General features: G+C 47.9%; 1 protein-coding gene across 1 annotated transcript; it reads right to left on the bottom strand.

Moving 5' to 3' along the window:
• Window positions 1-2,848: 2,848 nt before the first annotated feature.
• Window positions 2,849-19,020, bottom strand: FGF16 (fibroblast growth factor 16). The gene is made up of 3 exons (XM_063141660.1): window positions 18,747-19,020; window positions 8,900-9,003; window positions 2,849-3,772 (listed from the first exon to the last, which is right to left on the bottom strand). The coding sequence occupies exons 1-3, from the start codon at window positions 19,018-19,020 to the stop codon at window positions 3,527-3,529; spliced, it is 624 nt and encodes a 207-aa protein (XP_062997730.1). The 3' UTR covers window positions 2,849-3,526.
• Between the last annotated feature and the right edge of the window lie 7,117 nt (window positions 19,021-26,137).

The raw sequence follows: 26,137 nt of genomic DNA, 5'->3' as shown, positions 1-26,137 counted from the left end.
TGTTATTTTGAAGACATGTTCTTGTGAAAGCTGTATATATACTATTTGATTGATTTCTGCTACTGCTTTGAAATCTTTTTTATCACTACTTTTATTTGGAACTTTATACTGCTTTGCTAAATGTCTTAACTGACCACAAGAAAAACACAAGAAAAACTTGAAAGTAATAAAATTGTTTTGTCTTCTTCACTAAAATCCTTTCTTATGGATTTTAGCTGATCTATCAAGCTAGACATTTTACTCAAATGTTTTTCTAAATCTCCTGCCTCAGGTAACTTCGAATTAAATAACTTCTTGGACAAATATAGTCTTTGAGACTTTTTCTTCTAAAATACTGTTCCAGCCCATTCCCCAACTCCTTGGCTGTTGTAAAATCTTTTATGTGACATAAGTCTTCATTACTCACAAATGTAGTTATTTCTGCTCTCGTTTTTCTATCACGTTTCAGCTAAATTATGAACGGATCTGTTTCAAATTTGGTGTGGCTAAAGCTCTACCTAAATCCTATCATGGTACAAAGTTTCATCTCTTTAACTTTAAAAATGACGATTTTAAAAATAATAATTTTAAAACCTCAATTTTTAAAAAAATCCTAAAAAATCAATGGATGAACAGATCTGTTTCAAATTTGGTGTGGCTAAAGCTCTACCTAAATCCTATCATGGTACAAAGTTTCATCTCTTTATCTTTAAAAATGACGATTTTAAAAATAATAATTTTAAAACCTCAATTTTTAAAAAAAATTCAAAAAAATCAATGGATGAACGGATCTGTTTCAAATTTGGTATGACTAAAGCCCTTCCTAAGAACTACCATTATGCCAAATTTCATTTCTTTATCTTAAAAAATGACGGAGTTATAAGCATTTTTGTTAATTCCCATTAGAGCTGCTCTTGAGGGGGGGGGGGAATCCGGATTTCCCCTCCCGGATTTGCCATCAAAAACCCAGGCAAATCTGGGCAAATCCGGTCATATGGTCACCCTATCCTAGACACACAACCCTAAACACACTCACTGGAGCTGCCTCCCCTGATCTGGTGTTTGTGCCCTCCAGATATTTTGGACCTCAACTAGCTGGGAATTATGGGAGTTGCAGCCCAACACATCTGGAGAGCACCAGGTTGGGGAAGCCCGCTGCAATTGGTCTGATAAATTTTCTTTTTTTTCTAGCTGACTCCGACAAATAATACTTATAGGCCTGTGATGTTTGCAGTGGCTGCTAAAAAAATCCATAAACGTTGAGGATCGTTGAGGAGCAAGAAAGATATAAACAGATCTGAAAAAGAATGGAAGCTTTTAAAGGCATTTTGAAACACTAAACAAAGGATGGTACTAGGCAGCGATCCTTTTCTCTACTCCTACTGTAACTTTGAAGGGAAATGTAGTAGCATGGATACTCAGCTGCACCCCTAAGCTCTCTTTCCTGGATGTAAGCACTGCTGAATTCAATGGGAGAAGACTTTTGAATAGTGATTGTATAGATACTGATTGTATAGCTCTTTCAGCCTCAGTTCCCCAGTCTGCAAAATGGGGTTAATAGTAACTTGCTGGATTGTTGTACAAGTAAATTAAAGAAACACTGCAAGGCTTGTGCAGTTTTGAATGTGACTAATAGCAAATATAAGTTAGCTTGATGAATTATTTTAATGGTTGTAATTTCATTTTAAATATTTGGTTCCATTCTAGGCTAAATTTTACTTTTCCTGCACCTTACCATTGGTGATAGGATAATACCAATGAGAAATCTGAATTCTTATTGATAAGGTAAACCAAATCTTTATAAAGCGCTGTTCATATATACACAGAAATCAGAAACATAGTTGTTTGTTAATACTTACTGGTAATATTTTGGATTTTAGAAAATTCCTTGAAGGGGAAATGGCAAGGTATTTTCGAACAGGAAATGCATGTTAACCGCTTAATGTTGCCGACAGAGAAGCCAAATGAAAGCAGCTCTTCTTGTTTACATCATTACCCAACAGAGCAATGGCAAGTAGTAGGAATCCTCAATGATCCTATTCTTGAGGGACATATTTGAAGGAAACACATTCACTGAACATAAATTATCTTCCAGGACTGAGTTGAAAACCTGAAGAAAGGGGGGGAGCTGTTCACACAACATGCTAACCCACACTCAGTGGTTGAGGGTGGGTTGTTGTTGAACTGTGGATTCTTTGTTAAACAATCCAAACAACATGCTCACAAGTTGCAACATGCTAACCCATGGTTCAACAAGCAACCCAAGATTCAAATACAACCCACCCTCAACCACTGAGTGTGGATTAGTGTGTTGTGCGAACTCAGCCACTGTGTTTACCTATTTAACTTAGGATCATAATTATGAAATACCTCTCCTCCTGCAGGATCTCCCCTCCCCACCATGGTTTCATGCTTGTATGTCTGCATTTTATGTGTGTCTTAAATTAACAATGGATGCAATTGGAATAAATTAGCAAGCCACCTACAACATATAAAGACAATTTTATTGCCGATAAGCTCTTTAAAAACCCATTTCCCCCTTTTTCCTATTTCAGTAGGACCTCGTTCTTTCTGATGAAAATTGGGCCATAATATCTCTCATTTTAAAAATAAAATAACTTTTGAAATAAATAAATATATAAAATAAATATCATATACCCTTTATAAATACATTTGTTCCTATGAACAGTATCATGTATACATCTCAAGAACGTGAATTCCTTGACCCATCCTTTTTTGCTCTTATTCTCCTAATAGTAGGAAACACACATACCAAAGCATGCATGCATACACATGCGCGCACACACACACACACCCTTACACACACACACCCTTACACACACACACACACACACACACCTATACACACACACACACACACACACACTCATCGCTCAGGACCCAGGATTGCCAGATGTCTGGTTTGACTTGAATATTCTGAGTTCTCCCCTCTGTTTTCCCACCATAGAAGTCTATGAGCTAGAGACTACAGTCAGGATTTTGTTCTAGCAACATCTGGCAAGTCTGTTAGGGCCACCTCAAGAGAATCTGTGTAGTAAATACAGGGGCCACTTCATTCAGTGGGTCCCGTCTGAGGGGCCCGCTATAATAAGCCACCATTCCAAGCTTGTGGGAAACATATAAGTCATTTCTGTGGTCTTCTTTCCTGTAGTCACCTTGATCACGTGGCTGGTGATTAGTGCTGGTGGTGGTTGTCGGTTCAAAAATAATCTTTCCTCCCCAGCATGAACTTTTGCCTTTTCCTAGCCCACCAGATAAAGAAAGCAATTGAAGAAATGAATGAAGGCACAGAGGGTCCCAGGCCCTGCCCCAAGCCCCACCCCACAGGAGTAAACGCGACCTCGATATACACCTTTAAAAGAAAAATAACAACAAGAACGCCGAGGAATTCATTGTAAGTGCTTCTCTACCTGTTACCTAGATTTGATAAAAGGGGTTGGAATGACTAAGGTGTATATAGCTCTCCAGCAAAAAGCTTGGGGACCCAAGTATATATACACACTGGCGGCTCAAGCTGTAGAGAACATCACCTGTAGTGGAAGAGGTCTCTGTACATCGCAGGTATCTTTGTAGGGTCCACAGGCCTTGGTAAAAAATGAGTGAATTTTTGATGTCTCTTAGTCCTGTATCCTTCTCGGGGGGAGCCGTCTCTGTTCAAAGCAACATAATATTGTCGCTCGGAGTCAGAATGTTTGTACAGGGTCGAGGCGTAGGTATTATACCAGTTTTCTTCAAACTGCTCGCGGAAAACACACTCTCTTGTGAGCTTCTTCTGTGTGGGCAGGGGAACGGTAACAGAGGAGTGAAGAGAGAAAAAGGGAAGTGAAAAATCATCCAACCTCCAAAGAAATTTGCTGAGTCAACCCAAAGACGTTGGTTTGATTATTTATTTATTCTATACTTATTATTGATTATTTATTTATTCTACACTGCCCAACAGCCAAAGCTCTCTGGGCAGTTTACAAAAGATTAAAACCTTAAATATACAATACAAAACCATTTACATATAAAAACAATATAATAATAATAATAATAATAATTTATTTCTTACCCGCCTCTCCGATTAGATCAAGGCGGGAACAACAGCAAGCATAAAATAAATAAAATACGAATTAAAAAACATAGTAAGGGCGCAACCCTATCCATCGTACCCTTGGTAACTGAAAGCTCCTGACCTTCGAGGTGTCCGATCACCCAATGCAGGCCGGAAGGGGCAGTGGAGGCCATCTTCACCTCCCTGTCCTCTTGCCCTGCATATTTCACCAGATGGGCTATTCAGAGGGGGAGGGAAGGAGGCTCAGGACAACTTGCCTCTCTGGTCTCCTCCTCTCCTTGCTCACTGGAATGCCCCCTTTCCTCCTCCTCTTTCTGACCTCATTGGGCAGCCTGTGCAGTTCTTCCCATGCTGGCTCCAAGGGAGCACGGGAGGAGAGTCAGATCTCCATCTCTCCAAGGCTGGAGTGTTGTCTTCAACCTCAGAAGGTGGAATCCAAGCAGTCCTATGGCCCCTGGGACACTTGCCAGGGACCACAGGATTGCTCTTGAAAACAATCAACAATAGAAGTCCCAGGACCAGTTAGAAACTATTCATATGCTGCCAAATGCCTGGGAGTAGAGGACAGTCTTAACCTAGATGATAACGTTGGCACCAGGTGGACCTCACTGAGGAGAGCATTCCACAATCAGGGGGCCACCACCGAGAAGGTCCTTTCCCTTGTTGCCATCCTCTGAACCTCTGTTGGAGGAGGCACCTGGTGCAAGGGCCTCAGATGACAGTTGTTGTGTTACACTTACATTTATTACATTTCTATCCTGCTCTTCTCCACGAAGCTCAGAATTACATAGGTGGTTCTCCCAACCCCCAACCATTTTATTCTCATTAATTGATTTGCTGCTTTATATTTTTTGTTTTAGTTTTGTATGTTATCGACTACTGACTGTAAGCTGGGTTGAAGGCTGCTGAGGGCTGGGAAAACAGTGCCTAATCCTTCCCTCTCACAGCAACCCTGTGAGGTCGATCAGGCTGAGAAAGAATGAGCTCACCCAGTACGCTTTGTGGCTGAATGAACGGATTCCAACACGGTTCTTTGCCCCTGGCTTTGCATGCAGAAAGTCCCAGATTGAATTCCCAGGGAGGGTTGGAAAAGACCCTTTGCGCGAAGCCCTGGGGAGCCAGCACAGCCAGTCAGTGATTCCATCCAAGGCCGCTTCCCGTGTCTGGCGGTAGGAGCCCTCCAGCTATTGTTTACACACAGGCCCAGAGACCCTCATGAAGTGGCCCCTTTCTCCCTTTGCTGTTTTCCCACTGAGGCATTTAGACTGCAGGCCCCTCAGGCTTTTCTTGGTGCCCATCCAGGGCCAGGGCCAGACTATTTTGCGCCCTAGGCAAGGAGCCTACTTGCACCCCCTACCCACCCCAAATTGCCAACTTCGATTCAGCTGTTCAAGAAGAGTTTCTGGACTACCATATTTTCCTTTTATTATGTTTTTCCTTAAAACAGCTAATTTGTATAAAACTGTGATCCTTAAAGGTCAGTACTGCGCCCCTCTGAGGTCTGCGCCCTGGGCGGCTGCCTAGTTGGCCTCATGGTAGCGCCGCCCCTGGCCACACCACGGACGTTGACAGAAATATAGAAATAATCATTATTCCCCTGAAAAATAACGTCTGCTCAAAGCACTGTGATTCCTGTCATTTTCGATAAAAACAAATTCATAGGTGAAGCTTTATAAAAGCACACACTAAATGTTTGTGTGATGAACACTATTTCTGGCTTTTGCCCCCAGTTGTTAGGGCTGATTGGCCCTTTCTTTTTCTCTTACTCTTATAGAAGATTTAACATCAGTGCAGGGGACCCAATCCAGATGAGGACTTTAGGGTGGGGGTAGGTGCTTGAACTCTTTGTCTCAATACAGGCCACCCACCCACCCAAGTGCTAGCAGTTTGTGTGTGTGTTGAGTGGGGGACTGCACTCAAAGGCAAAACAACACAATTAAGATATGTCATTTGGGCCCTTATTGCCTTGCCTGTGATTAAAATTCAGATTTAAAAAAAACAGACATGGCGGAAGGATGTCAATCTAGGGCCCAGCCTTCATAAATCTGTTTTTGGACCATCTCTTTTTGGTCTGCTCACATCAGTCCCTGCACCTAGAAAACTAGCATGTAAAAGAGAACGCACTTCCCCTGCAACACTTAGTTTCCTACATACAGATACTTGCTTTGAATGGAGGAGCATTCAGTGACATGAGGCACGAGCTGCAATCTGCCTAACCAGCTCAGCTGTTGTTTGGGGGAACCAGGCCAAATTCAAACGATGCTGAGTATGTGCTCTTGTAAGCAAGAGCAATGGTTTAATTCTCGGGAACCTCTTTGCGGAGTGTGTGTGTGTGCGTGTGTGTATGCCATGCAAGGTGACACTGGAGGTTCCTTTCAAGCACAGAGATTCCGAGAAGCAACGTAACCAAAGACTGAGGTCATGCCCCAAAGCAGTCAAGATACCCTGAGGTCATATCCCTAAACGAGTTAAGTCCAGGGAGGGTTGGGTGTCATTGACACCGTGAGCCGAGGGTGGACCTTGCCTGGCTAACTCTCAAAAGGGATCATCTCGCAGGAGGGCAGATTTCAAGCGACACAGATGGAGACGAGCACATGGCTGCACCCTCGAACAATGTGCTCAAGGGGACAGTTTGCACTGTGAGCTTTCCCGGCACAAGAGACTGCTGGTCATGCCATTGGCTGCCCCATGAGCTGCTGCTGCTGGTGGGACTTTTTGCAGAGATCTTCCTGCATGTTTCAGAGCACTCAGGGCATGTTCTGGGGTACAGTGTCAGATCCTGCAGGGTACTGACCCATTCTTTTGCGCGTGAGCAGAACACACCCACAACACTCTCCTGAGGCTGCACGCTGCAAGGGAAGGAGGGCAGTGGTGGGAAACGTTCCTTTCCGGGAAACTGGTCTTTCTAACTAAACGTCTCATGGAGGAACCCCTGATGGACAGCTTGATCATCCGTGCTGCGAAGGCCAGAGCAACCGGGATGCATCCTCGTGGCAGCCATGAGGAAAGCCCACTCGTGTGGACTTGCAAGCTGCGAGAGCCCATAGCTCAATTGCATGAAGATGGTCCAAGGTGTGATCCCGGACATTCCCCTAGTCAACAAAAGGGTCAGGTGGCAACTGGACATGTTCGAGACCCCACACAGCTGCTGTCATTCAGTGCAGACAATCCATGGTTAGGGTGACCATTTGGAAAGGAGGACAGGGCTCCTGTATCTTTAACAGTTGTATTAAAAGGGGAATTTCAGCAGGTGTCATTTGTATGTATGCAGCACCTGCTGAAATTCCCTCTTCTTCACAACAGTGAAAGCTGCAGGAGTTATACTAGAGTGACCAGATCCAAAAGAGGGCAGGGCTCCTGCAGCTTTCACTGGTGATGAAGAGGGAATTCCACCAGGTGCTGCATGCATACAAAGGACACCTGCTGAAATGCCCCTTTCTATACAACTGTTAAAGATACAGGAGCCCGGTCCTCCTTTCCATAGGGTCGCCCTACTTTTACTTCCGGGATCTGCTACTTCCATGTGCCCAGCATGGGGCTGCTCTTGAAGATGACGCTGAAGCTGCCACAGTAGAAATTTGCTTTCTGTCCCTCAGCTCACAGAAAGGCTCCTGAGCAAGTGCCCAGCTCATCTGGGGGCCCAATGCTCCAGATCCTGGTGTTTCCCTTTAAAGCCTTACATGGGACCTGTAGTGAGAGCTGCTCCTGATAGGAGCACACACGCCTAATTTAGATTTGACGTGAGGGTCCTACTCAAGAGTTGATGCAAGATCCGGATTGACAGGAGCTAGACTTTGTGGTGATCTTGAGGCTTTGAAATGAACTCCCCAATAAAGTAAGACAGGGTCCTCCCTTTAAGTGTAAAAAGCATGTTATTGGAATTTAGGGCACAATCCTATGCCTGTTTAGACAGAAAAAAGTCCTACAACTTCCAGCATTCCTTAGCCAGATATGGGAGTTGTAGGGCTTTTTTCCTGTCTAGACATGCATAGGATTGCGCCCTAAATGGATTTTTATTCAGATTTTTCAATCTTGCTTTCATGCCATAAATGGCTTTGTTTTTTCAGGTGCATAGTTATACTGTTAGGTTGTCTAGGATCAGTGTTACCTGCCTTGAAAGCTGGATGAGTCAGGCTGAACTTTTTATAAGGCAGATTTCCCCAAGGCATACCAAGCCTTGATTGTTCTGTTCACTTTCAGGGAACCTGGAAGCCTTCAACTTCCCAGCTGCGGCTTTTTTTCAGTACCACAAATAGACAACGGTTTCTCATCTGTGGCTAGGGAACTCTCAAAAGTATTTGCAAACCCACCTCGGGGGCTGTCTTGACATCGTCTCTGCCCCAGGGTCGCTCCGAATCCACGCTGCGTCAGTTATATAATGCAGCCACAAATTTGAAGCCACCCTGGGGCAAAGAGGCTAAGTTGCATGGCTGAAAAGTTGGGGAGTTACCCCGACTTTTCCAGCCAGAGTGAGGTCGACCTGGCTCTTCCGCTCGCTCAGATCTGCTCCAGAGGCATTCCTGGGCGGAAAGCCACCTTCTATTGGTCACTGGAAGCCGCAGGAGGGGGAGAGCCCAGCAAACCTAATGGCCGCCAGAAAGCCCGCCACCACCTCCTCCTCTTGTGAGGACAACTTTCTGCCACTGTGCCCCAGCAATAGCGCGGGGCTTGGGGGCAGAGCAGAACCAACCCAGTGCCGTGAAGACAGCCCCCGTCACTGGTGACTTACCGGGCATCCTGCATCATATCAAGGCATCATAAAATCTTCAAGCTCTCCCCCCGCCCCATCTTCTACACCGAGCTTACACATTTGGCCTGCCTCAGACCTTCAGGGTTCACACTTACCGATCCATACAGTTCGCCTCTTTCGTTCATCCCGAGGTAAAGTCCAGAATCCACTCCGCGGATACTAACCAGCCCTACAGCCAAGCTAATAAACTCCAAAATTCCTTTTGAAAAACATAAAAAACAAAACAGAGAGTTACTTAAAGAATGCAAACAACGGCACCCTGAGTGGACACCACCATGGGGACCTGCCACCTTCCCAGACTCCACTCTTCACTAAAGCTTATCATAAACCTTGGAGATCTGTCTCTTCTCTTTCCTGAGGGTCTTGAATGTGATTATGTCATCTGGCAAACCCTTCCACAAGAAAACCTGAAACCTTAGGAAGAAGGCAGAAAAAGGGAGTATCACAGAGGTGTCTAAATCCACCAATACCAGAAGGACGGTGGACTCTTTTCATGCTGTGCACAAGTGACTTCCAGACACAACTGTACTGTGTGCAAAATTACACATCTGCACAGAAGCATAGAGTCTTAAGCAGAGGGTTCATGTCTCACCGGAAAATAAAATAAAATGGAAATCTAGGCTCGGGGCCAGTTCAACGCAAGAGATTCTGAATGAGGCTCCTCTGAAAGCACTCGCAGCACTGTGGCCACTCGCAGCCATTCCTACGCAGCTACAGTCACCTGCCCCCTCTCAGTGCCCTCAGGTTGCCTCCTGGCACACCATTTCTCAGGCTCTGAGCAGCAGCGAGAAATGAGGACGTCACAGTGAGTGGTTCCTTCAACCTTCTCTATTGCTCCAGTTCCAAGAAGAAGCCAGGTGCTTCCAGAGGGAGGGAGGGTGAGGGAGGGAGGGAGGGAGGGGAAGCAATGTGGGGGCAGGGCAGGGAGGGGGCTTTCCACCGGGGGCTGTAACAGCTGTTGGAAACACTAGCTGGTACAGTCACCCAGAGGCTGCTCACCATGTGGAGCCTCATTCGGTGTGAAGCAGCCTTGTGTGCGTATGAGTGCAGCTAGTCTAGTGGGAAAAGGAAGCGCCTGGGTGTCCGTTGCTTCTCTGGAAGTAGAACAACAGAAATCACGGATGCAAGGGTCACTTGTGCAACCCTCCCACTGATTATTTCTTGTCAGTTGTGCGACCTGCAACTGATTTTTGCTTGCCACTGTTGTCTGAAGTGCAAACCATGTTCTGCAACCTTTGCATTGTGCTTGTCATGAAGATCTAAGTCTGTATATATTATATTATATCATGTATCGTATCATATCATATTACTTTTGCCAAACATCAGCATGACCACCAAGAAATGGAACTCAGGATGAGACTGTGCAGCTGAAAAAGCAGGATGTGCCAGATAGAGGCCTGCTATGTCCTATATAGGGCTCCTATTCTATGAGACAAAGAGAATCAGTCCCCGTGGGTCCCAGAGGGTTACCCTAACCATGACCCCAAAACAGGAGCTCGCTGCATGCAGTCTAGTCATGCAAGCCGGCAAGCGGAAAGGCCAGGGAGGGAAGTACTGCAAGAACAACCTGACGGATCCTCCTCCATTTATTTATAGAGCTTCTGGAGTGTCTAGCCCTCCATGTGCACACCTGACCCACCCCGGTTGGGTTACATCATACACATTCCCTTTGCCAGCTCCAAGTTTCTCAAAGTTCCACTTGGAAAAGCTTTACACTGCTTGGCTAGTCTTGACATTGACGGGGGGGTGGGGGGTGGAGGTGGGGAGCAGGCGCTTCTCCGGCACATTAATGACGAGCCCTTTAGCTCATGAAGTATAGTAGCGAGCACTCTTGCAGAATGAGAGCCGGTCTATCACGGCGATCTTACTACGCATGGAGTCCATCCCAGTACTTAGGCTCACGCATGCATGCCCAATTGATTTATTTTAAAGGTTTATATGCCACCTTTCAGCTACGCTTCCAAAGCGCAACGGATTCATCCTTCTAGCTCCAACAGTTGCACTGAGATCAGCCCCTCTTTGTCCCATGGATAAACATCCTGCACTACACTTGGTCTGAACTGCATTGCTTCAAGTCTACACCCACCATAGGTACCTGTTGGTTAGTGCGCCCCATTCCCCTCCCCCAGAAATCTTTACATCGAGCATAATATAGTGTCTATGGGATTTCTCCTGCCCCTGAAGTTTGAGAGGCAAAATAAATCCTATTGAAATCAGTGGGATTTATTCCCAAGTTCCAAGGAAGAAGTAGGGACTGCTGTTTGCAGATCACAGCGTAATCTTCCTCACCCTATGGAATCTGCAAAGGATGACCTACGGCCACCTCCTTTTGAAGTTAGGGTTCAAGAACAAAGTGCGTCTGTGGAACTCCTCCTCTCAAGACATGTGGCTAAAACATACATGGAGCATTTTTAGGAGGAACATGTAAATTTTCCTCATTCTACATACATTCTTAAAAAGTATGCTTTTAAACTGAGATGATGTCATCTTTAAGGTGCCACAAGGCTATTTGTTGATTTCATCATACTATTTGGTTCATATTATTTAAACATTTCATTTTATTGGTTAGAAATGGAATTAAGATCCTCCTCCTCCTCGTAGCTGCCACCCAATTAAAAGAAAACTGAGAGCACAACTGCTGCTCTGAGAGCTTACTCAGGAGTAAGCTGCACTGTGTGCAGTGAGATTTACTCTCAAGGAAGTGTGCATAGTTCTGCAATTGGTCAAATTAGTTTTAAATAATGAGGGTTGCAATCCTATAACATGCTTACCTGGAGTAAGACCCATTTAATAAAATAGGATTTCATTCTGAGTAAACAAGTATAGGATTACATGTGACTAAAACAATTGCTTGAAGGAAAAGATGCACGTTTTCTGTTTGGGTGCTTACATAGAATCCTCTTAGGCACAGAATCTTAAGAGGCACGACTGTGTGAGGGTGAAGTCAAAAGGCCTCTTCTAAGAATGTGCCTTCCAGCATCTTCAGTGTTTACAACATCTGCTTTAAAAAAAAGTGTGGCATGATAAATCAGGGGTGCCTTGCTAGTCATTAATCTCACTGATTAAAGTTGCAGTCCTAATTATACTATTTTAATAATTCCGGGCACAGTTGCAGCACCCTTTCCGAGGTCACACAATAAAATGTCACCAAATGGCACCGCCTAGCAGCATTGTTCAGCTAAAAAGAACAGAAAAGGAAGGAGGGCAACAAAACGCAACACGGAGAACATAACTGAAACCTAAGCAAGGTGAAAGGAAGGAAATTTTGCCACGACCCCCTTGCTCAAATTCGTAAGCGAAGCCTCCAACATGCATAGCTCACCAGCGCAGGGAGCGGTTGTTGGGAAGCAATCAAGAATTCACTTTCGGACTGCAGCAGGGCTGCTTCTGTGGCCAAACATGATTTGTTTTTCCAGCTCTTCTCTTTTCTTCTGTGGCCGAGATATTTGTTCCATTTATGCTTTTGAGTCTCTCCAGATCACATTCTGTGAGATTTGACTGGAATTTCTGATGTCTGAAAAGCGGGGTTATCTTTGAACCTCCGTCGGAGCAGGGCAGGCTGCCAGTCATTGTTATAGTACTAAAACAATTGTTGAAAGATTACTTCAGCTGCCTGCACCTGTCTCTTCTTGTACAGCCGCATCCACAGGCAAGGGGGCTTCAGAACAACGCTGGATGTTGTACTAAAATCTGCAAATCTACATTTTTAACTTAAACAAAAAAAACCACACCAACAACCCACCCCCCACCCAGCAACTGTTTGGAAACAGGTGCACTGGGTGTTTATGTCAAAGTCGGCAAAATCTCAGAGGAGCTTTAGCAAAGAGTATACCAAAAAAGAAAAAAAGAGAAGGCCTTACTGTGCAGGCAGAGCTGCCATGCCTACTTCTGTGGATCAGGGCCGTGATAGGCATGGAAAACCATTCTCAAACATTTGAGAGCAGCTGGGCTCATGTCTCAAGGCCTCTCGTGATCTATTGCTCCAAACACCCACACGCAGAAGCCTGGACGCCAAACCATCTATCGCGGGACTTTAGTTCATTATTGCTTTGGTGCCCCCACCCCCAATCGGTAAAAGACATTTCCCAGAACGATTTGCTTCTTCTGAAAGTCTCCTTGTGCTTAAGTGGCAACGTACAACCTTTCTTTCTCAAAATGTCTTGAAGGACCGAGAGGGGGTACACTGTCTTAAGAACATGAGAAGAGCCATGCTGGATCAGGCCAAAGGTCCATCTAGCCCACCTTTCTGATCTTACTGTGGCCAATCCGATAGCAGTGAAAAACCCACAAGCAGGCGCACCGCCTCTGATACTTGAGGGAGCACAGAGCCATCAGGACTAGCAGCTATTGGTCGCCTTCTCCTCCATGAATTTATCTTTAAGCCGGGTTGCACTATGTGAGTTTTAGGTAATAACTCTCTTCTTGGAGCTGGTGTGACAAAGCATCATGAGCCAGAAGGCACCTTTCTAACTTAACATGCTGCAAACTCTCAAGATGACCTTAGGCAAGCCACTCTCTCTTTCTCTCTGCCTCAGCCCCCATCATCAATATGGGCATCGTTATACTGGGTTGTTGTATGGAATACTGATATAATGTATGTGAAGTTCAGTGCTATGACTAGGAGTAAAAATGCAACAATAACTTGAATAATGAGCAATTTGCTGCCTTTCCATGGCACCTCAAATCTGCTGCCTGAGGCAGCTGCTTCACCCTGTGTAATAGTGGGGCCAGCCCTGCCAGCCCATGGAGGGTGGAGGCAGGATAGCTGAAAGCATGAACGATTGCTTGTCTAGCCGCATGCTAGTGGGATGGAGGCGCCATCACACTTCCTACGATCATATGTAACTTTTGGCCATTCGTGTTTTGAAGTTGCCAGTGGTACTGCTCTGAAACTATAATCTGGTGCCTGTTGTGGTCAAAGGATGAACTATCCTACAACAGCACATACCAGGTCAAAAGGGTTGCCAGCTGTACAGAACATTTATGGACTGTTCATACTTTTGGAGCACTTATTTTGGAGAGAGACCAGGATATTTTTGGTGTCTGAATACTAACAACAATCCATTCTATTTACATCTACAAAAATATGATTGCACAAAACAGCAGCATTAAATAGAAATGCATACATCCTTTTTTAGAAAGAAAGAAAGAAAGAAACTAAGAAAGGGAATTGGTTTATAGCAGGGATAGTCAACTTGTGTCCTTCCAGATGTTTTCACCTACAACCACCCCTCCAATGCTAGCCAGCATAGCCAATAGGGAAGGATGATGGGCATAACATCTGGAAGGGCATAAATTGCCCACCCGTTCTATAGGAAGGTTGTACAAATCCTTGGTGCTGTTTTTTGGTCATCCACATGCTAAAATTGCTGTGTAGAATGAAAATGGAGCTGCACTGGCCATTAGGCATCAATCACCCCCTTTTCAGCTCCATGTGGCCTCTTTTTACCACTGTACACATTTTGCCCCACTGGTGCAATAACAGCTCGGATTGGTCATAACTATGGGAAAGGCCATAGTTCTGTGGCACAGAAAATGCTTTGGAAGAGATCCCAAGTTTAATCCCTGGCATCTCTTCGTAGGGACCGGAGTCACTGCAGACAGTGCTGAGCCGGAGGAGCATCTTCCTGTGGTCCTAACTTGCCAAGTTTAAAAGTGCTAACTCTCCAATAAAGCAAGATTGGGAATGGGAATGGCTTGGGAATGGGATAGGCAGGCTAGATCCAATGCAGCTCCTGTCCAGACACAAACACTTGCCTTGAGACTACGAGCCAGGTGCAATCAGCTTGCACATCTCCACGGCTGCAGACAAAGCCTAGAATTCCAGCCTAGGTCTAGCCTAGACACCCCCTCTAAAGTAATCTCTTAACTGGTTTTTCTTTTCTTTTTTAAGCTGCTGCTCTGAGCGAGCACTTCAGAAACAGTACCTTTTCTAACCCTGTTGCTATGTCCAAATTATGTCCAGTGCTCCACAGAAAGCTCATCAGGATTTCTCAATCAGAAGATTAATAATAGCAGATGAGCTTCCTTGAAAGACAGCTTGGCTAGTACTTCCCCTCCACTTTCCCAAGGAAACGTTGGCTGTTCATAGAGTCCAACGGCAAAGTCCAACAGGCCTTCCCGCACCCTATGTGAGGTGAGCATGAGCACCAGAATGCTTCCCAGAACCCTCTTTGACAGGTAGGGCTTCCTTAGCAGACACATCAAAGCCACATACAGATGCGCCCATAGCCACGTCTGTAGAACAACCTCCCCACCAAAACGGTGACTTGCTCCCATTACTGCCAACCAGTCTTGCATCAGCCGTGCTTCAACCTGTCTATCTCGAAAGCCTTGGCCGGACCGGACTCCCTTGAATTCTGAAACTGACTCACATATGAAGGCACAGCTGATCTTCTTTCAACTTGACTAGGCAGGGCTCTGTTCTAGCCCTTGTACCCATGTGCAGCTGCAGCACCTCAAGGATCACGCATGGAGTCTGACGCTGTTTGCCAGACCACAGCAAGCAACTCCATGCGCAAGCCCAAACAGGGTTGCTTCCTCCCCCCCCCCCACCGTTTCTCAGGAGTCAGTGTGGTGTAGTGGCTAAAGTGTTGGACTGGGAGTCGGGAGATCTGAGTTCTAGTCCCCACTCGGCCATGGAAACCCACTGGGTGACTTTGGCCCAATCACAGACTCTCAGCCCAACCTACCTCACAGGGTTGTTGTTGTGAGGATAAAATGGAGAGAAAGTGGATTATGTACACCGCCTTGGGTTCCTTGGAGGAAAAAAGGCGGGATATAAATGCAATAATAAATAAATAAAACTTCACATGTATCCTTTGAAGGGCAGGCAAAGCCAGAGTCTGCTCAAGGAGAGGTGGCGAGAAGCCATCGCACTTGCATAGCATCGATGGGCCATCTCTGAGCGGCAGTGGCTTTCCAAGTTTCTATTGGGACATGATGCATGCAACTAATGGGTTGGACCCAGACTTAGCTATACTTAGAGTAGACCCATTGAGCTATCCCCAGCCTCTGGCATCCAGAGGCATACTGCTGCTAAACAAGGAGGTTCTACTCTCAAGCAGAAGTTCCTTTTTGAGATCCCCCTCCGTAGCTTACCTGTAGTAAAACCAGTGTGCAACGCTACCTGAAGCCCCCTCCTTCAACCAGACGACTGACTCACTCATGACGGCTGAGAGCAGTGGCTGGCTATTGCCTCGTCCCTCGCGCCAGCTCACGTGGCTCAGGGTTTCTCACGCCTCGAGCGCAAGCCAGCTTGATCTGCACCTGAGGACTCCAGTCAGATCCCCCAGGGCTCCGCCCTCCAATTATGACAAATAACTATTTATTTTACGCTGCCTTTGAGAGATGCCTGGAGCAGGAATCTATAATATTTTATATCACAAGCCTGGTCTCATTTACATAGCTGGATGCCAACGGCCAAAAGACTTATGGAATGCTAATGTTTCGATTTATTGTACTGCTAACTCCTCAGCTTGCAAACCTAATGAAAAAGTGGCTTGCTGCTTTTAAATAAAAGTGCAGGGCGGGGTGGGGAGGCTTCTGAAATTCGGCTGGGACGTGCATGCCAGTCCTAACTGTTTTAACTTGGAAGTAAACGCCATGCATCTCACAGAAAGTTGTTCTTTTGGCTCAGTGCGCTGAGAGCTGCAGCCATAAAATTCTCCTCAAGACCTGGAAAGCCTCCTCTTGAGTAGCTTGTTTAGAAGGGGGGAAGGGCTGTGTAGGTGCAGGCATAGGGCTGAAGTCAAGTGTGGCGCAAACAGGGTTGCTTCCCCCCCCCCATTTCTCAGGGGCAGCTTCCTCGTGCAGAAAGACGAAAGGGAAATTATGTGTGTCTTTTGGGAGCTAATTAAAGGACACTCCCCCCCCCCCCGCACATACACGTGTCTACAACGGCCTTACGCTTCCCCCATTGATTTAGCTGAGTTTAAGGAAATAAGCAGATGTTTTGGCTGCAGTAGTTTGGGCGACACGCTAATCAACTGGGGGGAGGTGGGGCGGTATTAGGAACAGAATGGGAAACAACTGGATTAACCTGCCAAAGACTTTCGACTGAGATAAATGCATACATTTACCTGAAGAGGTGTCACGGGCACCTGATGTTTGTCTAGGGCACCATTCACAGCAAGGGAGTCATCCTGCGCCCACTTACTTGGAAGTAAGCTCCATTCAACCTGGCAAGACTGGCTTTTGAATAAACACACCTCCCGCTGGGCTGTAAGGCTGGTTTCCTCCCCCCCCCCCCCCGACTAACAGATTTCTTCTGCTTCTTTTTACTAAAGGGGTTTAACTGGATTTCTCACGGGACACAGTTGTGTCCAAGCCATGAGGACAGAAGAAAACTGGCATGGCTGGAGGTATCTTATGGGACCGCAGGTGCAGGGAATATCCAGTCCTCCCAAGATTTTGATTGCAGGGCTGAGGAGCCCCCCACCCCACCCCACCCCAATATGAGCCTTCCTGAGCGTTTCTGCAGACACCTGCAAGCAGCTGAGATTTCCGGGAGAGTTTCAGACTGTCCTTTTATTGAAGCTTACTTTTTTCCTTGCATTATAAATGAAAAGGGGAAAAAAAGCACTGCTACTCTTGTGAAGCATTTCAAGGCTAATGTGACACCGATACATTTGAGTTTTGGCATGTAAAAATGAGCCACGTGTCTTTCTCCTCCCCACCCTTTTATTTGAAGGGTTTAAAGTTCTAAAAATATTTGTAGTTACTCTGGCTCCAGATTCTTTTAACAGTGCAATCCTATACACATCTACTGAAATGTAAGCCCAATTGAACTCAGCGGGACTTATTTCCAAGTAAGTGTGCATAGAATTGTAGTCTACGTGACTGTTCCAGTGCAGGTCTCAGTGGGACTTACTCCTAGGTAAGTGGGTATGGATTGCAGCTTTAATGATATTTGGTGCATCTAGTTCAAAAATGTGCAAAGACAAAAGCACAGAAAGGATAACATGTCTTTGGCCTTCTTAAAACACCTGCATCTTCTTTTTCTTGTCCAGCTACTGTGAGTTATATATTTGCTTGGGGGCGGGCCGGAGGCGAGAGAAATATGTTCCTGGTGGTTCACTTTGGTGGTGTGAGATATATATATATATTTCAAAGTATGTTTTTTCTGCACCTGCAAAATGGCTCTAGCAGCGGGAGAGTAGGAAATTGAAAATTAAAACGCTGGCACTGCTGGGGGGTGAGCGCATTTATTTAGCATTCTAATTATATCCATGTTCGGGATGATTTATATTAATGGTGTAATTAGTTCTATATGTTGGATGAGGCGGCGGCGGGGCACTTTGAACGAGTTCATAAAGGCGGAGCGCCGCGGCTATTGTGACTGCGCCGGACTAGGCAGCGGAAGGCGCACACCTGCCCTGGGGGGCGGGAGGGAGGGAGGGAGGCAGCCCGGAGGGAAAGGGAAAAAGGGGATTCCAAGCAGGGGGCTTTCGGTTCATTTGTTGGGTGGGCGGAGAAGAAAGAAACCTGGAGAAGGGAAAGAGACCACGTGGCTTGGAACGCGACCAAGCGCGGAGGCTGTAAACAGGGGACGCGTCGTCGGGGCGCTGCTCCTGCGCGGCGCAAAGGCTTCCCCACACGGCGGCCCACGACCAGGAGTTGGGGGCGTCCCCAGCACCACGTGGCCCTGCGGGGGCGCTCCAAGACCCCTCGCGCTGGTCTGCTCCCCCCCCCCCCCCAAAGCCTCCAGTCCTTTCCCGCAAATCCTCCCTCCCCGCCAGGTTTCTCTCCAACCCCTCGACTCCAGAACTTTGGAATTGGGGCTGGGGATGAGCGACCTCCGGAGCTGCGCGCCCCCGCTCGCGGGCACCGGTTTGGTCCGGCGGGCGGCAGCGGCGGCGCCCAGCCCACGCCGCTCCCTCCCTCTCCCCCTCCCGGCGGCCCGTCCGCCGAGCCGGCGCCCCTGCCCCTGGGGCCGCTTACCGAAGCGGCTGTGATCCTGCCGGGTGCCGTGGACGGTTCCGTTGGGGCAGATCTCCAGGTGGAAGCCGGTCCGGCAGTAGAGCTGCCTCCGCCGGAGGATGCCTTTGAGGTGGGCGAAGTCGGTGGGCGAGCCCCGCTGCAGCCGCCCCTCGATCTGCCCCAGGCGCTCGTTCAAAAAGCCCGGCGAGTCGGCGAGAGGCGCGTTCCCAAGTGACGAGGAAAAGCCGTGCAAATCCAAATCCAGGGAGCCCAGGAAGCCGCCCACCTCGGCCATGGCCGCGCGGGCGTCGGGCAAGAGCCGGGCAGGGGCAGGAGGGCGCGGGGGCCCCGGGTCCTCGGGCGGCCGGCCGGCGGTAGCCCTCGCCTCGCTGCTGGGCCTCAGGCCGCGTGCGCCGGCTGGCCCGGCCGGGCGAGTGGCCCCCTCGGCGCGGCTCGTCTCCTGCCGTTCATCGGCGCGGCTGGGTCTGTCCGGAGAGCCGGTGCGGACCGGACTTTATATACATCCCCACTCCCCTTCCATTGACATATCGGATATTTAAATGCAAGCCACACCTCACTGGCATCGCCCCTTGGCTAGTGCTTCGGTCCCCCCTTCGGGTGCTCCGGCGGCGATCCATTTGGCTCTATTCGGGGGAGAGAGAGAGAGGAGGAGGAGGAGGAGGAGGAGGCGGAGGCGGGGTGGGGGCGCCGGGGAGAAGAAGCGCTGTCCCTCCCTCCCTCCCTCTTTTATGATTTGAAAAAAAGACGGCGAGAGCGGAGCCGCGGCAGGGGGAAAGCGCCGCTTCGCACTGAGCCGTGACCGCTTTTGGCAGCTCCTGCGAAAGGGCTGATGAAACGCTGGGCTCGGCGCAGGAGCTCGGCGCATCCCGCCGGGCTGGCCGAGCGCCCGGCCTGCCGCTCCGCTGCCTGAGCTTGGACCTCTTCCTTGGGCCGCGAAGCAGGGGGAGCCTCGCCGAGCAGAGCTCCGTCTCCCCCGCGCGCCCCCACCCCACGCCGGGCTTCTTCCCTTCCTGTTTCCCCAGGCGGGCGCGAGAGGCTCCGGGGAGCGCGCAGGGAGCCCTGGCCCGGAGGGGCCCCCGCCAGGAAGGGAGGGAGGGAGGCGATCTCGCCCTCGCTGGCAGCGCCCAGCACCGGATCCACTGGATCTCCTTCCCCCAGCCCGGGACTCTCGGGAGGCTTTGGACTACCGCTTCCATCATCCCCAGCAACCGGCAGGGGTTGATGGGAGTTGCAGTCCAAACCGCCTGGAGGGCGCCACGCTGGGGGAGGCCGCTGCAGAAACGCGCCCGCCGGGAGCCTGGGTTTCCCCTGCAGAGAGAGCCTCGCCGGGGCTCCTCGTTTGTTTGTTGGGGGTGGGGGTGGGGAGAAGAGGCGCGATCCCCGGGGCGGCGGCGTTTTCCACTGGCGGGGCGCCGGGCGCGGGTCTCCACCAGGCGCTCCAGAGCAGAACTTGGGGGGGGGGGGGCGCGGGCGCGTCCCCAGCGGGCCCCGGACTTTTCCGCCACCTTTTTTCATGCTGCGAACAGGTGTTTCCTCCTCCTCCTCTGCGCCTCTCGCCCCGTGACATCTCCGGCGGCAGCTGCTGGCTGGAGCGGCAGACAGACCCCAGCCCAGCGCCCGGGAGACGGAGGGCGGGCCGGCGGGCGGGCGGGCGGCAGGCGCACTTCGCGGGGGAGGGAGGGAGGGAAGGAGGGGGAGCAAACCTTTGAGCCCAGGCTGGATGCAACGACACGACCGTTTTCTCCGGGATCTTTCCAGCCCGCCACGCTGCGGTTTGCAAAGCCTGCGAGGGAGGCTCGCCCGGCTCCCCTCCACCCCTTGCTTTTGCGCGTGGAGGCGGCAGGCGCCGCTGTTGCTCCTTCTCTCGCCCGCCCGAGCGCATTTCTACAGGTGAGGCAGACGGAGGTGCGGGGTTAGGGGCTGTGCCACTTCAAAGGACAGGGGCTGAGCAGGCCAAGTTTAGAAGTGCCACACAAGCAAACAAAATAGCTCCACTCCCTGCATGTAGTGAACTAGTGCATCAGCGTGAAAGGCTTTCATGGCCACGCATCTCTCCTGGTCTATCAGCCCAACCCAGCCCAAGTGTTCAGGGCAATTTCCCAGAACTATCTCCAGCTCCCAAACCTGTTCTCTTCCACTGGCCCACAGGAGCCCCACACCTAGGTGGTCCCTCCAACTCCTCCAAACACCCAAGGCTGCCACTCTCGCCACCATGGATCCCAGCACCCATGACATCGCCAACAGCCAGGCCAATGGAAATGGGGCACAGAGCCTTTTCTCGGAGAGCAGTCAGGAGGCTACAGGAAAGTGCAGAGCTGAGCACTGGTCCGAGGCAGAGATAGTGGCCTTCATAGAACTCTGGGGAAGCCCTGAGGGCCACAGAATCATGGCCATCTCCAGGCATGACCAGCTCTACCCATGGCTCTCCACCCAGATGGAGGAATGTGGGTATGGGCACACCCGAAGAGGAAGTTCAAGGAGGTCGTCACGCACAACAACAGAAACAGGGTCAAGCCAAGAGCCAGGTCTTTCTCTCTCTCTTCCGGGCGTGTTCCAGAAGTCCGAACGTGGAGCTGCCCCACCCCCATCCCAGCATCCCTGGCTTTGCTTCGGCTGGGCAGGCGCGGGGCGCCATCTCACCCGCCCAGGCCCAGCTGAATCCTCGGGCCGGGCCAGCTCACAGCCAACGCGCCTGAGTGCTGCGCTGTGCCTGGCGCCCCCCTTAGCTTGGAGCTCTAGGCGGCCGCCTGAGTAGCCTCTATGGTAGCACTGGCCCTGCTTGTAGGGATGTGTTACTTGAAGACCACCCTGACCTGCCTCACCCACGTGATGACAGCGATGCCATCCCAGTAGATGGGAGAGGGAGGGGCCCTTTGCCATGCCCCCAGAATCTGGTTGGAGAGCGCAGGGCAAGGGCAGAGGTGGTGTGGGTACGCCAAAGGATTGGGGAATGGATCTGGGTGTACTACCCCCATGTGTGAGGAGCAGAAGTGGAGTGAGTGTGACTGGACTGGCATCACTTCCTGAGTGAGAGGACCACCCCCTTTAATACTTCCTTCACTGCAGCGAGGTGCAATGCTCTGAGAAGCCCTGACTGTCGTGCCTTAGCAGGTGCCTTTGCCCAACATGAAGGTGCCCCTTACCTTCCTCACTAATATGGCAACTCCTTCCATGCCCAAATGGCTGTGTGCCCATTTCTGTAGTGGCTGATGAATAAAGGTGCTTCCAAAAGTGCCTGCGTGATGGGAACAGGTGCCTTGGGCTCCTTCTGGAGAAGTGGGGACTTGGGGAGGGCTGGCTGAGGCTTGACGGGGCTGGCTGTGGTGCCCACGTGTGCCCTTTGGGGAAGTGGAAGCTGGCAGAGCGACGGGCAAAGAAATCCGCAGTGTTTATAAATCCTTTACCTTTGCTGCACAGCTGCATGAGAATGTTCTGGCCATGTCTGGTGTACATTTCTTCCCCAAGAGGAATGTGGTCCATGTGAGGACCTGCTTCTATCAAACAGCTCAGAAACACGGAGAAAAAGTTGAATTATTTGTTGGGGCCTGATATGAGCAGGATGAGCACTATGCTGATGAAATGGGGGAGCGCCTTAGAGATAGGTTGGTGCGTAGAATTCTTTCTGAAAGAATGCACCTAAGAGAGGTCTTGACTTTTCACAAAGCCGTGGAGATGGCAAGGCAATCCCAGTTGATCAAAACCCAGATCAGGGCACGAAGATAACATGGGGGGGGGGGGGGAAGCACTGCATCTACTTTGTGGTGTTCACCAATGGTCCTAGTCCTCAAGACAAATTGGAAAAGGCATATGTGTGTATAGATATTAAAAAGTTCTGAAGCTGTAGGCTGAAGGGAAGGGAGAAACAAAATTTCAGTAGTAGAGGAGCTTTTTCTGAAAGCAACAGGAGCCGAAGTATTTTCCAGTTTGGATGCTTCAAGGAATTTCTTGCATATACCTTGGATAAACCAGAGTGTTAACTGAGTAAACCTATCACACCCTTTTGAGAGAGATTATTTTCAACACTTGCCTTTTAAAATCACAAGAGCTTCTGAGATTTTTCAATGAAGATGAATGAACTCCTTGAGACATAAAGGGAGTCCCATTTTGATGGATAACATGACACAACAATGGAGAGCCATGGCAAAATGCTGGGCATTGTCTTGAATCAGATCTTTGAATTTGGACACCAACTAAACAAGGAGAAGTGTCTCTTTTGTCAGAGTGGAACAGAATTCTTGGGACAAGTAATCCCATAACATATAGCAAAACTATGCACAGAGAAGGTAAATGCCAGAGGTAATGTGTCTGCCATCTTCAAATATTTGAATGGCTGACAAAATGATGGACCAAATGTGGTATTCTGTATATAGGCGAGGTATAATTTCAATAAATCATCATTATCATCACTATCTACCAAAATACATAATAAAAGATAACAGTATAACAACAGATTTATGTAGGAAATGCCATCAATTCCAAGAAACAATAGACTATGTAATGGGAGGATGTAAAATTCTGGCAGAAATGGACTATATGGACAGATACAATACAGCTGCAAAAATAATTCACCAACAACTGGCCATCAAATTCAATCTCAATGAACAAGCTACACCATACTATACATACTCACCAAAACAATCTTGGAAAATGCAGATCATAAAATATATTGGGACAGAACAATTCATATGGACAAGATAATACCTTGCAATTGACCAGACATAGTAGTAGACAAAAAAGAAAAACATATATACACATTGTCATAGCAATTCCTAATGACAAAAAAGTTGTAGAAAAGGAAGAGGAAAAGAGAGAGAAAATATACACCATTGGCCATGGAAGATAAAAAAACTATAGCATCAGGAAAAGGTCACAATTATCCCGTTAAATCACATCAGTCACCAGCATCACATAAAAAACAAAAACTATACAGAAAACCTTCAGAAACTGGGCCGACCAAAATATATCCACACCAGCATCCAGAAAGCAGTCCTACTTAAAACATGCTCAATTGTCAGGAAATTCCTGAATCAGTAAAAGACATCATGGTTTGGCAAAGCCTGTCATGTCCATCTAGGAAAACCACCACAAGTGAGAAAAGAGATGATGATGATGATGATGATGATGATACATCAGTCAACAGCCTCACATCAATATTTTTTTTTTTACAGAAAATCTTGAGAAACTGGGCCTACCAAAATGATCCACACCAGCATCCAGAAAGCAGTCTGCTCCTTCCCAGGTTTCTCGTTTGCTTGATTCCATGCCCTCCTTCAGGTACAGAGCAAGACCACCCCCAATATGCCATTCTCTTTTGTTCCTGTAGAGTTTGTATCCAAAGATGACTGTATCCAACTGGTTCTTTCCATTACACCAGGTTATGCCTACTATATGTTTTCCTTTAAAACCAAGCACTCCAACTGTCATATGGCTTCTACCTGTGTATAGTGTCCCTCTCCAACTGTCCCCCTTGTTCCTCATTGTCTGGTTTTATTATATGTTCTCGACCTATTTCCACCCTGTCCCCATTCGGGCCATCAGAAACATTTTTTTATCTTCATCTCCTTGGATGGAGGGATTTCTAATGTGACGTCTCCCATCAAAAGAAATAACAGGTACGTTATTTTTTAAATGGAAAGCAAATCTTTGGTTCTCTGGGTATCATTTTTTTTTTAAATCCTTTGTTAGGAAGTAAGCAATGACAAAACGGTGCGAACAACTTTGTAGTGGGCTTGAGATCATTACCATTAACTTCACTGAGTTTTGGATCAAGGCCAATATCCTCAAGGCAAATCCGCTGCAGGATAAAATGGAGATTCATGAAATTGACAGGCAAATTGGGCTTCTACAACATTTGAGTAAAACCCAGAGTAAAATAAAATCCACACACCTCTGCACTTAACTAATTTAAAACAAAAGCAGGGAATTACCTTGGCCAGATGGGGTTTCTTCTCTTTATCCACCACTGTTATGGCTGGCTTTTACAGGCTTGGCCACTTGAACTCAAACAAATACCAAATGATCTGCTACAGCAACTTCTGTTGGATCAAACGTAAGAGAGATATTATGAACAAGACAAAGGTTGTCATTTCTTTCTTTCTTAACCCCCTCTTCTTTTTAGTTCTTTCTTGTAGTAGCAACTATCATAGGGTGACCATATGAAAAGGAGGACAGGGCTCCTGTATCTTTAACAGTTGTATTGAAAAGGGAATTTCTGCAGGTGTCATTTGTATATATGGAGAACCTGGGGAAATTTCCTCTTCATCACACCAATTAAAGCTGCAGCTGCCCTGCCCTCTTTTAAATCTGATTACTCTAGTATAGTTCCTGCAACTTAAACTGTTGTGATGAAGAGGGGATTTCACCAGGTTACCCATATAAATAAATGACACCTGCTGAAATTTCCTTTTCAGTACAACTGTTAAAGATACAGGAGCCCTGTCCTCCTTTGCATATGGTCATCCTAAACTATCACCACTCAGCTTCCAGAAAGGTAACCATGTTAGTGTGTTACAGCAAAGCAGCATAGACTCCTGGGAGACATGCTTTCATGGGCAGAGACCACCTTGCATCTCATGAAGAGGGCTCCGCCAGTGATAGCTTTTGATGCAATAAGTTTGTTAATCTTTAAGGTGCTGCAGGACTCTTTGTTGGGAAGCAGCAGAAACATACAGGGCACAAGGGAAGAGGCTGCCCAGCCCAGCCCCACCCTGGTCTCCGTTGGAGGCTTGATAACTGCACCAGCGTGAGAAGGGAGCATGAGAGAGCTCAAATGCTGCAGGCTGTAAGCAATTTTAAGACTTTGAATTCCTAGCAAAGCTGTTTGCAAGTTTGTTGTGTTTATTAAAGCCTTAATGTATAGGAAAAATTGGGTTTATTTGGTTCTGATTTACACATTACTGAAAAAGAATAATTGATATTATATTGAGAAATAATAATTTGATTTTACCTATTTTGTAATTAATTTGAAATGTTATAATGTTAGCATTAGTGAAATCCTTCCTGGATTTTTCTGCTATGTCACCCACACAAATCAATATCCGGAAGTGGCTACAGTGTCTGGGGGTATACAGGATCAGCAGTTCCTGGTTGGGTTCGGGTGACACGATAACCAATGGGTGATTAATTGTGCAATCGTCTGTTGTGCTGCTTATTGTGTCGTCTGGTGAGGGACACACAACTCACCGTGCTTTATTTTCTGAAATTAAACAATGGAGAAACAACAACGGGTTGCTCCCTTGCTTCTCCGGAGACCCATTGCTCAATATGTTGTGTAGAGGGTTCCGTTGCGTGTTCCATGCATTATTTCGGTAGGCCATGGAGTTCTCCAGCAGGAGCACCCAAAAGCGCCCTAGCTGCTCCTCTACAGCCGGCAGAACTTGCAATGGCTGATG

Source organism: Elgaria multicarinata, chromosome 15 (genome assembly GCF_023053635.1).
Source record: "Elgaria multicarinata webbii isolate HBS135686 ecotype San Diego chromosome 15, rElgMul1.1.pri, whole genome shotgun sequence".
Lineage (NCBI taxonomy): Eukaryota > Metazoa > Chordata > Lepidosauria > Squamata > Anguidae > Elgaria > Elgaria multicarinata.
Note: the sequence above shows the minus strand (reverse complement) of the source record. Positions and strands in the feature narration are given on the sequence as shown.